General features: G+C 41.1%; 1 protein-coding gene across 2 annotated transcripts in view; it reads left to right on the forward strand.

The window, feature by feature from the left end:
• acsl1b (acyl-CoA synthetase long chain family member 1b) overlaps positions 1-7,142 on the forward strand; it is a 57,504-nt gene extending 50,362 nt beyond the window's left edge. For both annotated transcript variants that reach the window (XM_079839030.1, XM_079839031.1), the window contains exons 17-21: positions 1,850-1,966; positions 2,189-2,332; positions 2,414-2,515; positions 2,667-2,738; positions 5,008-7,142. In XM_079839030.1, the coding sequence (XP_079695156.1) occupies positions 1,850-1,966; positions 2,189-2,332; positions 2,414-2,515; positions 2,667-2,738; positions 5,008-5,148 (576 nt within the window). In that variant the 3' untranslated portion in view covers positions 5,149-7,142. The remainder of the gene's footprint in view (positions 1-1,849; positions 1,967-2,188; positions 2,333-2,413; positions 2,516-2,666; positions 2,739-5,007) is intronic.
• The last annotated feature ends 10,689 nt before the right edge of the window (positions 7,143-17,831 follow it).

Below are 17,831 nucleotides of genomic sequence, written 5' to 3' on the forward strand. Positions count from 1 at the left end.
TAATGCCAGCCTATGCTCTTGATTGGCTGAATAGGGTCTCGTTTGCCCCGCCCTCAAACACTGTAGTTGTGTCTGAGACTGGAAGAGTTTGGTTGGTGTTGTTCATGTGGAGAAGACGCTGTTTTCTGCTGCCAAAGCAAATCCACTTTGAGGAGATTGAGACGGTAAAACCCTCGCCATCATTACTGTTCATATCACTCAGTCCCTCCAGAAAAACGTGATTATGCGATCGCGTGATTTAACGCATAATCAGCCAAAGTCCGCATATTCATGCGGGGGCCGCATTTTTTCAAATACGCCGCACTTTCGCCGCATAAATTGCCTATTTCCGCGTGCAAAATATGCGGGGCTATCGTGATTTCATAATCCCCGCATTTTCGTTGCAAAAAAAGTCATATATATTAGCAGAAAGTTGAAAATTTTTCGTTTACTTCACACGAGCCGCCATTTCCGCCTATTGCCATGGGAACGTTTTGAAGTGAAGTGATTACCCGACGCGAACGTCATCGAAAAGCTTCAAACCCCGTGGAGAAACCATAGATACCGGTGAAACCATGATGAAGCACAAACTCCCATTGGCCAACAAAAATAACAGCTAAAGAGCAAAGCAGTTTCCCTGTGTGCTGACTGATTTCAAAACACAGCATCATGAAGCTTTGAAGCATTATGAATCAATGAGTCGATTCAGCGGTTTGAAGCGTTATGAATCAATGAGTTGATTCAGCGGTTTGAAGCGTTATGAATCAATGAGTCGATTCAGCGGGTTGGTTCGCCAAAGTCACGTATTTCAGCAGTTTGACACGCGATCCGAATCATGAATCGACTCGCTGATTCATAGCATCATGATGCTGTGTTTTGAAATCAGTCATCACTATATAAGTCGTTATTTAGTTTTTTTTGCACACAATAACTATTCTCGTCGCTTCATAAAGTTATTGTAGAACCACTGTAGTGAGATGGACTTTGTAACTTTAGTCTTTAGTAGGCTACCTTTTAAGGGTCTTGAGAGTGTACATTGTGCCAATGGAGGCCTTTCTGAGCCATCGGAATTCAACTAAAATATCTTAATTTGTGTCCAACAACATAAAGGGAAGTCATTAATGACAGAATTTTCATTTTTAGGTGAACTAACCCTTTAAGAGATTGCACTTTGTGCATTGGAAGCACTCAAATGTCTGTTTTGTATAGCGACATCTGTAAAACAGGAAGTTATTTATTAATTTTTTCAGAAGTTGTAGCATATTCCTTTTGTAAAGCTACAGAACTTGTTTGACTCAATGTTTTGTAAATTTGAGCCATTATTAAGGTCTTCAATAAAACAAGATGAGAACTTAAATATTCCAGCACTTTCTGTGATGTAGTGCTTTTTTTCTCTTTCTCATCAAACCGCAGTTTTTGCAAGTTCCCGCAATTTTATCGCATAAAATTGCATAAATATCCTGCATTTTTCATCGCATTTTTTAAGAAAACGTGCCACATAATCAAGGATTTTTGCCCGCAACAATCACAAAAAAAAGCCGCATTTTTCTGGAAGGACTGATCACTGTGTCAAGAGCTGAGATTCAGATATGATAATGAGCGCTTGCTTTCTGACCAATCAGAGCAGAGCAGCTCTCAGAGAGGCAGGGTTTAGGTTTCAGACAGCTGATGCTGTGACCTTGAATGCATGTAAACCTGTTGTAGGAGACTCTAAAACAACATTAGGAACCGTTAAAAACCCATAAAGGGGCACTTTTAACTAAATTAATTAGTTTTTTTTATGGTTTTAGTTTGAACTGTAATATCCCTGGTGTGTGCGTGTGTATGTTCTTTCACACATCTGACCGGTTCTTCTGTTGTTTTCTGGCAGGTGTGTGTGAGGGGTCCTAATGTTTTTAAGGGATATTTGAAAGACCCTGAGAAGACAAAGGAAGCTCTTGATGAAGGTGGTTGGGTTCACACAGGAGACATCGGCAGGTGGCTTCCGGTAAGACCTTGTAATAAAATAATAATAATAAAGCGTGATGACTTGCATGTAGAATATACACTACCGTGCAAAAGTTTGGGGTCAATGTGATTTTTCTAACGTTTTTGAGAGAAGTCTTGCTCACCAAGGCTGCATTTATTTGATCAAAAACATAGTAAAAATCTTACTATGTTCATGTTCTGAAGACCGAACAACACAAACATCCAGCCCTTTGTATTGCAGAATGGCACTCTAAAGCTCGTGGACCGGAAGAAGCACATTTTCAAGCTGGCTCAGGGAGAATACATCGCTCCAGAAAAGATCGAGAACATTTACATCAGGTGTGAAGCGGTGTCCCAGGCCTTCGTCCACGGAGACAGTCTGCAGGTGAGGGGAGAGAGAGACGACACTCAGGCGGAGGCATGATTATAAAAGGGCTGTTTATGATTTATTGCTCTCTCTCTGCAGGCCTGTCTGGTCGCCATCATTGTGCCTGATCCAGACTATCTGCCCGGCTGGGCCAAGAAGAGAGGCATAGCGGGATCATTTGAGGAACTGTGCAAAAATAAGGTAGCAAACGGGCAGATCTCGCACACATGGGAACATCTGCGTTTTGTTAGCTTTTCAGAAAGTTGTATGTATTGGTATATTTGGTTGTTGACTAAAATTAGAGGATCTAATTTCTCCATAAACCGTTAATAAATGTGCTTAATGTTTTAAGGAGGTAAAGAAAGCTATTCTGGAGGACATTGTCAAATTGGGTAAAGAAAGTGGCCTGAAGTCTTTTGAACAGGTGAGTTTCGTCTCAGTTTGGAATAATTAAGATATGTTTTTGAAATAAGTCTCTTCTGCTCACCTGTATTTATTTGATGAAAAATACAGTCAAAATAGCAATATTGTGAAATATTATTACAATGTAAAATATCTGTTTTCTATGTGAATATATAGTAAAGTGTAATTTATTCCTGTGATCAAAGCTGAATTTATCATCATTCCTCCAGTCTTCAGTGTCGCATGATCTTTCACAAATCATTCTAGTGATCAATTATTATTGGTGCTCGTTTATTAATAATGGTTCTTATTATTATCAATGTTGAAAGCAGTTTTTGAATGGATTCTTTGAATAGAAAGTTGAAATTAACAGCATTTATTTGAAATATAATATTTTGTAACATTATAAATGTCATTACCATCACTTGATTGATTCGAACCCTAATCCATTCGGGTTTGTTTTGACCTAGAAGAGGTACATCATTTTATGTATTGATTTATAAGCTTGTGTACCCATGGTGACCTCAATGTAGGATCCCCACAGCGACACGAGTCCCCGTGAGTCTGTGTGCATTCAGGTTGAAGTCCCCACCGGGATAGAAAAACATGTCCACACACACACACACACACACACACGCACGGGTTTTTTTGTGAAATGTGAGGACATTCCATAGGCGTAATGGTTTTTATACCGTACAAACCGTATTTTATATCCCCTTACACTGACCCTGCCCCTAAACCTACCCATCACACACACACTGCCCCTGCCCCTAAACCTACCCATCACACACAGACACACACACACACACACACACACACTCACACTCACACTCACACTCACACACACACACACACACACACACACACACACACACACACACACACACACACACACACACACACACACACACACACACACACACACACACACACACACACACACACACACACACACACACTGCCCCTGCCCCTAAACCTACACATCACACACACACACACACACACACAAACACTGCCCCTGCCCCTAAACCTACCCATCACACACACACACACACACACACACACACACACACACACACACACACACACACTGCCCCTGCCCCTAAACCTACCCATCACACACACACACACACACACACACACTGCCCCTTCCCCTAAACCTACCCATCACACACACACACACACACACACACACACACACACACACACTGCCCCTGCCCCTGCCCCTAAACCTACCCATCACACACACACACACACACACACACACACACACTGCCCCTGCCCCTAAACCTACCCATCACACACACACACACACACACACACACACACACACACACACACACACACACACACACACACTGCCCCTGCCCCTGCCCCTGCCCCTAAACCTACCCATCACACACACACACACACTGCCCCTAAACCTACCCATCACAGGAGACTGTGCAGTTCACTTTCTGTGAAAACCTCATCCTGTGTGATTTATAAGCATTTTTAAAAATGAGGACATGGGGAACGTCCTCATATTTCACCCTCTTTTTGTAATACCTATGTCATACCCATGTCATTATACACATTTGTGTCCTGATATTTCACAAAAACATGCCCACACACACACACACGTTTTTTTGCTATCTAAGTAAGGACATTCCATAGGCGTAATGGGTTTTATACTGTAAAAACTGTACATTCTATCCCCCTACACTAAACCTACCCATCACACATACACATACACACACTACACTACCCCACCCCTAAACCTACCCATCTCACACACACACACACACACACACACACACACACACACACACACACACACACACACACACACACTACCCCTAAACCTACCCATCACACACACTACACTACCCCTAAACCTACCCATTACAGGAAACATTCTGCATTTTTGTATAGTATTGTTATATATTGTTATAGTATAGTATGTTTAGTATTTTATATATGATGACATATGAAATGTCCTCATATTTCACATCTACATCGTAATACCCATGTCATTATACAAATGTGTGTCCTCATAAATCACAAACACACTCACACAGACACAAAATAATTATTATTATTCTGGAATTAAAATAAAATGACAAAGTAAATTTAATGTCTGTTTGTAGTTCATTGACCAAATAGTCTAAATTCGAAAAGAAAAGCGGGTTTGAAACGGTCTTGTTGAGCAGGAGACATTTAACAAAAATGGTAATTATTTCAAACTTTTGAGCGGCATGAAGTTAATGATGTAATAAATGCTGAACGTTTTCCATCTTCTTCACTCTCAGGTGAAGGACATTGCTCTACACACTGAGATGTTCTCCATCCAAAACGGCCTCCTGACGCCCACCCTGAAAGCCAAACGCGCCGATCTCAGGAGCCACTTCAGGAAACAGATCGACGAGCTTTACTCCACCATCAAAATGTAAACCAGAGGAGGAGCCTCAGATGTTTCTGAGCAACAGAGCTGATCTGGGTTACACAACTGAAGGAAATTAAGGGAAAACCCAAGATCCGTTCTGTTACTCAGAGGCTTCAGCTTTAAACCGCACGCCTCAGGAAAGCATTTTTCACACTTTTAAGAGAAAGGAAAGAGGACAAACCGAAGCAAACGCCTAATTCTGTTGCTGAAGACGACAATATTCCTCTTTAATTTGAGTGCAGTTTTCTTCTGATGATATGATGTGTAGAAAAGCCAAACATGATTGATCATGCTCATGAGAACAAACCTTCATTTTTAAAAAGTTTGTGGCCTCGAGTGTTTGAACTTCTGCAGCAGTGAGATCTCACATTGTGTTTGTTTGGGGAATATTTTATACAGTCTCAGGGAAAAATGTGCCTTATTAATGGACATCATCTGCATTTGAGTGTTATTAATGAGAGATGAAACGCACACATGCATGCAAACAAAGCTAATAATATAATACTGTAACTTATAAATAATCAACACTGAGGGGCAAAACACATTTGGTCTTCCAGTCGTTATTTTAATGTTTCTGAGCAAATATTTTTTATTTATTTTAAGGAAAAATACTGTAATCGGGCCTTTATTCAAGAAACACAAGCAAAGTTTCATTTTTCTATACACTAAAAAGTATTTTCATGTTATTATTTTCAACTTGGATGATTAATGTGGTTCAGATGACATAATATTTTGATCTTCATTGTGTTAACTCAAATTTTTAACTTCAATGAGCTCAAAATTTTAGGTTACTTTAAGTTAAACCAACATTTGTATATTTATGTAGAACTTTTACAATACATATTGTTCCAAAGCAGCTTTACAATGAATAGTGCCTTATAAAAAATGCGTGCAAATGGTTCATAATCTGTTTTTATGAATGATTTGACTCAAATTAGTTTTGCTTGTGTTTCATGAATAAGGCCCGTTCACACCAAGGACAATAACTACAGTGATAACTGTAAATATATAGTTCTAAAAAGAACGATAACCGCACAAAAACAATGACAGCCAATCAGAATCCATCCTGCTCTAAGGCAGACGACAAAACTGCAGCGCGCGCTTATAATATACAGTAGTTATTATGGTTAAAGTTATCGTTCTTGGCCTGAACGTGCCTTAAGTTTAAACACAGCCAAGTATCAATCAGCGGTGATTAAAATGTAAAATATAAGCCATATGTGGACTTAATATTTAAGACGGCTTGCGTTCTCAGCCAAACATCATCCAGTTTTGTTGCCAAAGTACTTATTTATGTGAAGGCTTTAATGGCAGATGATATCGTGGTGTTTTCAGGTGTAATATTATAATGAGTGACGTGATGCTGCAGAATACATGAGCTTTCCACGCGCGTCCTTATATTTCATCGACGGTTGCTGCGTCATGTTCATTGTAATTGTGTGTTTATTATGCACAGGTTGTTTTTATTGTTTGTTTTAATCACGCTTCATCTTTTGTGTGAAATGGTCTGAAGATAAACCAAATAACGTGGTGTTGTGTGTGTGTGTGTGTGTGGGCAAACAATTTATCGCGATGTTAATGTAAATTTTCCATGTAAGAGATGTAAATGATTGAAATTAAATATGATTTATGATAAATTAACAGTTGGTTAAAGCTGGTTTTTTTACACTTTGTTCAAATTAAATTATTTTTATTTCATGTAATGTGAAAAACTGTTTATTTACAATTTGTCCTTTTTGTTAGAGCTGCATAGAAAGAATCAAAACTCTCAAGAGTCTGTTATTGATTTATTCTTACCCATTTAATCCCAATTTTTTTCCCAGACATAAAAATATCCAAATGATGTGTCATTAGTCACCCCTTAAAATCAATAATTATTTTTTGAAATTTTTATAAAAAATTTGGATTTATTATTACAATTGTGACCAGTGGGATAATGTGTATACCGAATTAACATATTTCTACAGTCATTAAAATTCTTATATATAAATCATTGAATCCAATCATGACCACTTGTGTATAAAATCAAGCACCTGTGCAATAAGTCCACTTGTGAAATTTCCTCACTACTAAATATTCCACACTCAACTGTTAGTGGGATTATAACAAAGTGGAAGCAATTGGGAACAACAGCAACTCAGCCACGAAGTGGTAGGCCATGTAAAATCACAGAGCGGGGTCAGCGCATGCTGAGGGTCACAGTGTGCAGAAGTCGCAAATTTTCAATAGCTCCAGACCTCCAAACTTCATGTGGCCTTCAGATGAGCTCAAGAACAGTGTGTAGAGCTTCATGGAATGGGTTTCCATGGCCGAGCCGCTCATCCAAGCCTTACATCACCAAGTGCAATGCGAAGCTTGGGATGCAGAGGGGTAAAGTGCGCCGCCACTGGACTCTAGAGCAGTGGAGACGTGTTCTCTGGAGTGACCAATCACGCTTTTCTGTCTGGCAATCCCATGGACGAGTCTGGGTTTAGCGTTTGCCAAGACAACAGGACTTGCCTGACTGCATTGTGCCAAGTGTAAAGTTTGGTGGAGGGGGGATTATGGTGTGGGTTTTTTTTTATTCTGGGGTTGGGCTTGGCCCTTTAGTTCCAGTGAACTTTAACAATCTGAGCGCATGGTCTAAAGCGCACAGCGCAAGTGCACTTAGTTTAACGATGGAAAAGATGGTTGGCACGTCAGGCTCATGGTCCAAAAGGGTTGTACCTCGTCTCTTAATGAGTCATGGGTGTGTTTTGGGCATAACGTGCAATAAACCAGTCAGAGTCTCATCTCCCATTCCCTTTAAAAGCCAGTTGTGCTCGCACCATGGTGGAATTTGCGAGCTGAAAAACTGAACGCTACTCTAGCTAGCTAGGTACACTCTAAAAAATGCTGGGTTAAAAACAACCCAAGTTGGGTTGAAAATGGACTAACCCAATGGGATTGTTTTAACCCAGTAAATAGGTTGTTTTAACCCAGAGGTTGGGTTAAATGTTTGCATAAAACAACCCAATTGCTGGGTTAGTCCATTTTCAACCCAGAATTTTTTAGAGTGTAGGCTAATTCTTGTTAAGACATGTAGGCATTTTTATATTTATGTACACAATAATAATCTTTTACATTTTAGTGCTTTAATTGTTCATATTTAAACATGTGTGTGTGCTGCTGCGCGTCCCTGTGTGTAATAATCAGAGTGTATGTGCATTGTGCACCGCCTATAGGCGCATATTACAAACACACCCTTTAAAGGGTTAGTTCACCCAAAAATGAAAATTCTGTCATTAATTACTCACCCTCATGTCGTTCGACACCCGTAAGACCTCTGTTCATCTTCGGAACACAAATGAAGATATTTTAGTGTAAAGCTGATGCTGAGAAAGGCTTCAGATAGGCCTCCATTGGCATTCAGTACATTTACACTCACAAGACCCATAAAAGGCACTTAAAACGTCGTTACAAAGTCCATCTCACCACAGTGACTCTACAATAATTTTACGATGCGACGACAATAGTTTTTGTGCGCAAAACAAAATCAAAATAGCGCCTTTATCAAACTTGTTCTTGTCTTCCGTGTGTGTCTCCACCATGCATGCATGAGTGTGCATTTCATGGATTCCCGAACGCCGGCGCTACGTCATATTCTTGCGCATGCGTCGTGGAGGCACACATGGAAGACAAGAAGAGTTTGGATAAAGTCGTTATTTCGATTTTTTTTTGCGCACAAAAACTATTGTCACTTCGTAAAATTATAGTTGAGTCACTGTGGTGAGATGGACTTTGTAACGACGTTTTAAGTGCCTTTTATGGGTCTTGTGAGCAGTGTTGGGGGTAACGCATTACAAGTAACTTGAGTTACGTAATAATATTACTTTTTCAAGTAACTAGTAAAGTAATGCATTACTTTTTCAAATTTCAACAAAATATCTGAGTTACTTTTTGAAAAAAGTAACTCAAGTTACATTTTCACATTTATTTGACTGACAGTTTTCCTGCCCCCATTTTGAGAACATTTGAGAGTAAGTGCAGAGGCGTTGTGAGTAAATGTGTTATTAGTTCTAGACTAAATGTGAGCATTTATTCATCTCATTTGCACAATAAAGATTCAGTAATCCTAAAAATGAATAAAATCAGTCAAGTGCAAAATCAGAATACTATGCAAACCTCAAATATATAAATGTTAAATAAAACAAATATTTTTATGCATTTAATCTACCTTTATTGACCAATGTCTTGCAACTGACCTTCGATGATTCAGTTAAACCATGAGTAAAAATGACTAGATTTTTAGGTTTTTCAAGGTTTTTTTTGGTAAAACATTTTTCTCCTGCATCCTATTCTTCCATTATCCAGAATGGCAGCACATCTTTACCTCAGCCTGAGGCTTATTATTTTACATTTACATTTATGCATTTGGCAGACGCTTTTATCCAAAGCGACTTAAATTGCATTCAAGGTACACATTTTACATTTAGTCAGTTCTTGCTTTCCCTGGGAACTATTATTATTTAAGAACTATTATTTAAATGTTGGTATGAAGAGGTCTTTACATTTGCACAAAAACCTAACTTTTTTTGCAATTAAAAAAGAAAACAAAAAAACAAGCCCAGCCTAGTAGTCGGGGAGCCAAAGTCTCAAAAGCTCAATAAAATGGGTTGAACCTGACATGGTCTGCCATACTTTTTATTTGTGTTTTTTCTGTTAACTTTGACGCTAAGAACCAATAATTGGAGGGTCTGCTCTGCCGGAAATATCGCGAAAAAAAATTGTGGCCATTTTCATGTATGCACCCTTTATTTTTATCAGAAAAATGTGAAAAATGACTTTTTTCCTCAAATCCTCAGTGGGTTGGGTAGGTTGTCAATAAATGCATTCCAGATACACAGAACACATGTGCTGACAACATCCACTGAAAAAATAACTCTTAAAACACATTTCTACATGATTTTGCATCAATTTAATGCAAAAAATAGGCGTTTTCTCACTTTTTTTCTAATATTTCAATCTTTACTTTATTGGCAATCAACTATTCCCCCAAGTTATGACATCAGTCAATATGCCATTCTTTTCACCAAATAGTATACTCATTCCACAGAAAAATTTATAAAAATCCAATCAAAATCAATGGATCTGTGATGATTTCACTACTAGTTGGCGATCAACAAACTCAGAACCTCAATAGAATTTTAAGCTACTCTCAAAATTATGAAAAACATGCTGGATATTTAGCATCATGGCACACTTATGATCTTAGTAATTTGAATGAGTTTGGAACAGCCAACAAACGGTTACCAACGGACTTCGAAGCTGCTCATCATTGTCTGTGGTATGTGACAGGTCTGCCCCAGCATTTTGGGAAAAGAACGGTAGGCCTAATATGGATATTGTAATGGTCATTAACTGAAAGGACCACGCCAGTCTTCAAACAAGTATATTTCTGTTGATTCCTCATCCCAAACGTATCCCTGTAGCAGCAGCAGAATTCATTCTCTACTAGTTTACTTAGCTAGCTTTAGCCGTTTTAGCTAATTTTGGTGGTTTCTTTAAACGGTAGGCCTAATATGGATATTGTAATGGTCATTAACTGAAAGGACCACGCCAGTCTTCAAACAAGTATATTTCTGTTGATTCCTCATCCCAAACGTATCCCTGTAGCAGCAGCAGAATTCATTCTCTACTAGTTTACTTAGCTAGCTTTAGCCGTTTTAGCTAATTTTGGTGGTTTCTTTAAACGGCCATAAGGAAGGGGGTATTTTTTTTAAAAGTACGTCTACGACTGCTCCCTGCCGGTCAGCCGCTTCAGGGGCTCGGGAACGAGGCTCGGTTTACACCCGAGGCCAACCTTGAGAGGCTGGTTCCCTTAGCAGATTATCTCGGTGCATGGTTATGCCTTCCGAATATATCTTATATTACCCTCTCCTCAAGTTCAACTGGTTGGTCTGGACTGCAGTGGTCGCAGAGCAGGTTCAGGTAAGGGAACAGGAAGTTCACTCTTAGTTGGTAAAGGAGGCCTCCGCCAGACAAGGAGTACGGGTTCTACAGCCGGTACTTCATAGTTCCCAAGAAGGATGGGGGGGGGTTGCATCCAATTTTAGATCTGAGGTACTTGAATCGTTCTCTGAGGAGATTCAGATTTGAGATGCTCACAATTCCAACCATCGTAAGTCAGATCCAGTTTGAGGACTGGTTTGTCACGATACTTCCATGTATCCATCCTTCAGGAAGTTCCTGAGGTTTGTTTTCGGGGGGTGAAGCATACCATTATCAGGTTCTTTAGTTTGGCCTGGCTTTTCCCCCTTGCATGTTCACCAAGTGCATGGATGCAGCTCTGGCTCCAACTGAGTCTCAGAGGCATCCGTGTACTGAACTACATCGACGACTGGCTCATATTGGCCCAGTCGCGAGTTGTGGAAGTTCGGCATTGAGATGTCGTCCTTGGCCTTCTTGCCACATAAATTGCCTTAAAATGCTGGCGATCTACAAAGCTCTGAGGAGCTTTTTCCCGGACCTCCGCGGCCACCATGTCTCATATCTATTTCATCAAGGGGGTCTGAGGTCGCAGTGGTCAGCCCTCTATGCAGACTGGCACACCAGATCCTCCTGTGGTCCCAAGGGAGACTGTTGAGCGATATATGTCCCCGGGGACCAAAATCAGGGAACAGACGTCCTGTCAAGGCAGGGGCTGAGGCCTGGGGAGTAGCGACTTTACCCAGAGGTGGTGAAAGCCATGTGCGAGAGGTTCGGCCCAGTGGAAGTGGATCTGTTCGCGTCTCGAGAGACATCCCACTGCCCTCTGTGGATTTCTCTCAAGTGCAGACGTGGCTGCTGCGTCTATGCATTTCCCCCGTTCACTCTGCTCCCGGGAGTCTTGGAGAGGGTCTGCCAAGAAGTGATCAGCCTACTTTTAATAGCAACCTGCTGGCCGACCCAAGTATGGTTCTCGAACATCGTAGCACTGCTAGCAGGCCTCCCGTCTCAGGCAGGGGGCACAATATTTCACCCCCGGCCAGAGCTGTGGAACCTTTGGGTCTGGCCCCTGAGGGGGCCTGGTACCTAGAGGCGGGCCTATCGGCAGGTGTAGTTGAGACCTTACTCAGCTCCAGGGCTCCTTCCACGAGGAGATAGTACAGCATGAAGTGGAATGTGTTTTCCACTTGGTGTAGAGAGCGTTAGGTGGACCCAGTCAACTGCCCAGTGGCTTCAGTGCTGGAGTTCGTCCAAGATGGTTTCTCCGCCAGTCTTACCCCATCCACACTTAAGGTGTACGTGGCTTCCATTGCAGCTTTCCACTTGTCTGTAGGTGATGGGCCTCGGGGTAAGCACCATTTGGTTGTATGTTTCCTCCATGGAGCTCGGAGGATGAGGACTGCGACTTAGTCCAGAGTCCCAACTTGGGATCTGGCAGTGGTTCTGGAAGGGTTGTCTGCGGCTCCCTTCGAACCGAGTCGGATGAGGCAAAGAACCTGACCTTTAACCCTCTCGAGTCGGCAATCACGCCGGGGTGATTGGCTTGCTTTTTTTCTTATAAGTGCCAAAGAGACTCAAATAACTGTCGTTTTTTATCATTCAGGCAAGTGTCATACATCATTATAATCTGTTAAATTCTATTTTTTTTACTACAGTCACAATAAAAACAAATGGTTGTGCTTTTTGCAAAATAAAGAAATCAAACATGATGCGCAATCTGCAGCCTCTCTGTCAAAGACGTTCATTCAGATAGTCTTCAGAAAATGACCTCTATCTTATTGAATACTTGTCTGACAAACATGAGCCATAAGTCTAAAGAAACGCTGAAATGTCAGGTTTTAAACACTGTAAACCAAATCAAAAACAAATATTCTGTGTTTATGTAATCCGTTTGAAAGCAGATCGATGTTAGTTGTTCCTGAGCGGCTCATTATAGACTAATGCGACCACGGCCACGAAGCATGCGCTCTATTGAGATTCAAATACTGAGGCGACGCCCACACACACATCAGCTCAAACACATTGTGCACAAGGGCGCACTGAAGAAGATATCTTCTTTATGCATGATATATATCTGCATGATATATATATGTCAGGTATCACCATGTGACATTGACATAAACAGCTTCCAGAAATCGCTCTAACAATGTTAGACTAACATGCAGATAGACAAGTTTGAAGATAATAAACACACAATTGCAACAATATATGGCTTATCTGTGTTATTTATACCATGTTGGGTGTTTTCATAATAGATTATATATATAATGCAATGCTACTCGAGCTTTTATAATTATGCAGAATATTGTAAAATATATTTTCTGTCTGATTTTTTGATCCAAAGCCAAATGAGATCACATAAGGTTATTTAAAACAATTGGTGTATTAAATCATAAATTATAGTTTAATAAATCATAAATTCTTGTGGCAGAGAATATAGATCCTTTGTTCTGTTGCTCTCTGTCACATAGGCCTACCTGCAGCTCATTCATTATGCAGCTCATTAATGCGAGTCCTTTGTTATCTCAGGTGCTATCTCATCATTATTCATTAGATACCACGCCTCCTCGCATATTGGCTTTGTGAAGAGAAACTGTCTTACAAATTTTAAATCAGTGTATTGTTTTATGTGAATGAGTAGGCTCAATGATTCTCACATCAGTATAAAGAAAAAACTCTATGCAAATACAGACAGGAGTCAAAAGTCTTGGGAACAGATATCTATTGTGTGTTTTGAGGCCTTAATTTTAAAACAATTTTTTCATGTTGCTCACATATTATAGTAGCCCAGTTTGTGCTGAATACAGTGTAATTACACTTTTGCCATTCATGTGTTTATAAGCAACTGAAAAAACACAAATGTCAGAGCATGTCAAAACTTCTAAAGGGCCCCAAAACAGCTCAGACTCCTAGGGGTTAAGGTGGCCTTTCTTCTTGCTATCACTTACTGAGGAGGGTGGGGGACCGGGGTCGGTTACGCCAACTTGCCTGGAGTTTGCCCCTGGCGGAGTTAAGGCCATCTTACTTCCAAGGCCGGGCTATGTGCCCAAGGTGCCATCGAGTGTGGCACGGTCAGTGGTTCTTTAGGCCTTCCATCCTCCACCTCACGTGACGGCGGAAGAAAGGAGACTTCACCTGCTCTGCCCGGTCAGAGCAGAGTTCTGGAAAAAAGAGTTTATCTGGAGAAGTCTTCACAGTGGAGGAAGTCAGACCAGTTGTTGGTGTGCTTTGGCTCATCCAAGAAAGGGCTGCCTGCGCCAAAACAGACAATCAGTAAGTGGATTGTCCAGGCTATAGCCACGACTTATCAGGTGCGTAATATGCCTTCACTGATAGCCGTGAGGGCTCATTCCAGAGACATGGCATCCTCTGTGGCCCTCCTTTCTGGAATCTCGCTTCAGGAGGATCTGCGAGGCAGCCGGGTGGGCCACCCCGCACACCTTCATTAGATTCTACAATCTGCAACTCCCTGCGACGCCTGGCGCTAGGGTGCTCGCGTCCTAAGTGTGCCTGGGTTCCAGCTTCACACTAGGGTGGGCGTGATTCTCGTGTGGCCTAGTGGGTATTCGTTCCCCAAAGTGTCGTTAGATGCAGTGCGAGTTCCCTCGAAAGGGAACGTCTCGGGTTACAACTGTAACCCTTGTTCCCTGAGAAGGGAATGAGACGCATGGAGCGTCTGCTTGATCGCTATGCTTAGGAGCATCCCCAAAGTGTCGTTAGATGCAGTGTCTCGTTCCCTTTTCAGGGAACAAGGGTTACAGTCGTAACCCGAGATGATTTCTTTCACCTGAATGCACAATATTTCCCATTTGCAGATTTGGTTCTGATCTTATTTTAGGATTAAACAAGAGAGGAGAAGCGTGGAGGAGAGGAGGAGAAGAGAGAGGAGTGAACAGGAGAGAACAGGAGAGGAGTGATGTGAATTGGAGAAGAATGAAGGATGAAGCCTGAGTTCTCAACCAAACAGCTGAAGAGAAACCTGCTCAGTCCCAACTATACTACTTGCATAATATGTCAGAAAACAGACGCTGGTCCTCTTCAGAAACTGACAAATCAAGGCTACCCTTCCCTCCTATATGCTGTAACCAACAGAAAGGATGATGTCTCATACAGACTTGACAATGGGCTGAAACCTCAATGTGACTTTCTGAGGAGGAATACTTTGTGGCACACACAATGTTGTGCGAGGTACACAGATCGTAAAACTGTTGACCAGACGAGGAAAAAAGTTGAAAAGCCAGAAGTCAAGCTCTTTCATCCAGCTCATTTCAATTATTCCATGGTGACAATGCGGGCAGATCAGTAAAGCATAGACGACCAGGGGGAATAGATCCCTCATTTTGATCGCCACTTATGACAGACAGAATGTTTGGGAAAAAGCAAACAAACTTGAAGAGGAAGAGATACTACACAAGATTTGTGGTCCTGATGGAAACAAGTGTTCTGATATGATTGCTGAGGTGTTCCGGTAACACAAGGAATGCATGACCAACTACCTGACAAAGCGTCTTCGTTCACAGGAAAGGACTAGTACTGCCACCACTCCATATGATGCTGCACTGAACCAACTCATATCTAGGATAGATGAGCCCTTTTTCAAAGAGCCATATTCTTAGTTACAGCTTTGAGGGATGAATTCTGTAAATACTTGGAAAGCCATGGAGTTCAGAATGTTACCTCATACAGATGTCAGTCCTTGATTGCCCGCCTTAGAAGGCACAATGAAGTAGGTGGCAATTGTAAAATAATGGTTGTTCCACAGAAAGTATGTTCTAGCCTGAATGTTCCAGCAGAAATTAATGTTGGCTGCATGCTCTCAAATTTGAAGGAACTTTAAGGGTTACTTCAGTGATTTAGCATTAAGCTTTGTATCAGTAGAAACCCGGTAGTATATTCAAATTATGGTACTTTCCCCCTCATATCCCCCTGAGACGAGAGAATTATGGATTTTATTTCTGGAAAAAATCCTCAGATGATGCAAATATCTGAGTTGACACCAGATGACACCATAGTCTCTTCCTACAACACTGCAAAGAGAATATGGAAGGACCTCCAAAACCAATGTAAGCAGATCCTGAAGGAAGCAAGAGAAGCCAGAACAGCTCAAGCCAGTGGAAGTCAGCAGATGCCTGGAAGTATGACTGAAGACCCGTCACTGCAGCTAGAGATATCATACCTGGACGCATCCCGAAGAGTGAGCTCTAACCTGTATAACCACCTGGCATGGATGATAACAGATGCAACTCCACAGTTAGGTGAGGACGACCGGGTGAAAGTCAGTCCTAAGCAGCAAGAACAAGTTCTCAACCTTGCCCAGGATGTCTGCCAAGCAGTTGCCAAGATCACAACACTCTTCCATTGGGAGAACAGGGTTATGTTGAAATTAAAAAAGATGCCTAGACCATGATGTTTAATAATGTGGACATTAACAACCATGTTAAATATCCAGTATGTCTATCGGAATTTTGAGAGTAGCCTAAAATGCTATTGAGGTTCTGAGCTTGTTGATCGCCAACCAGTAGTGAAATCATCACAGATCCATTGATTTTGGTTGGATTTTTATAATTTTTTCTGTGGAATGAGTATACTATTTGGTGAAAAGAATGGCATATTGACAGATGTCATAACTTGGGGGAATAGTTGATTGCCAATGAAGTAAAGATGAAAATACTGGGAAAAAAAGTGAGAAAACGCCTATTTTTTGCATTAAATTGATGCAAAATCATGTAGAAATGTGTTTTAAAAGTTATTTTTTCAGTGGATGTTGTCAGCACATGTGTTCTGTGTATCTGGAATAAATTTCAATTTTATTCAATTTTCTGATAAAAAATAAAGGGTGCATACTCTAAAATGGCCACAATTTTTTTTCGCGATATTTCCGGCAGAGCAGACCCTCCAATAATTGGTTCTTAGGGTCAACGTTAACAGAAAAAACACAAATAAAAAGTATGGCAGACCATGTCAGGTTCAACCCATTTTTGAGACTTTGGCTCCCCGACTACTAGGTGAGAAAAAGTAACGCAAAAGTAACGTAACGCATTACTTTTCTTAAAAAGTAACTAAGTAACTCAATTAGTTACTTTTTAAGGGAGTAACGCAATATTGTAATGCATTACTTTTCAAAGTAACTTTCCCCAACACTGCTTGTGAGTGTGAATGTACTGAATGCCAATGGAGGCCTATCTGAAGCCTTTCTCAGCCATCAGCTTTCAACAAAAATATCTTCATTTGTGTTCCGAAGATGAACGGAGGTCTTACGGGTGTCGAACGACATGAGGGTGAGTAATTAATGACAGAATTTTCATTTTTGGGTGAACTAACCCTTTAAATAACACAAAAAACACTGCGCTATTGACTTTAGAGCAGGTGTGTGTTGGTCAATGGCACAGTCGTTTTCAGTTCCTAAAAATAGCAACGCTCTAACAATGCTCCTGAACACACCTCAGAGACACTAAGGGCAAACAAATGGGTGTGAGTGCATTTGCTATTCAAACAACGTGGCACAGGACGTGAAAATGAGAACTGTCAGGCTGAACCTAGCAAAAAAACACTTGCGCCGGATGTATGATAGGGCCCTGTATGCTTCAGCATGCCCAGACATTTTGGACAATTTCATGCTCCAAGCTTTGTGGGAACAGTTTGGCGACGGCCCCTTCCTGTCCCAGCACGACTGCACACCACTGCACAAAGCGTCGCTCCATAAAGACACGGATGAGCGAGTTTGGTGTGGAGGAACTTGACTGG

This window comes from Gobio gobio, assembly GCF_949357685.1.
Source record: "Gobio gobio genome assembly, chromosome: 16".
In the NCBI taxonomy this organism is placed as follows: Eukaryota; Metazoa; Chordata; class Actinopteri; order Cypriniformes; family Gobionidae; genus Gobio; species Gobio gobio.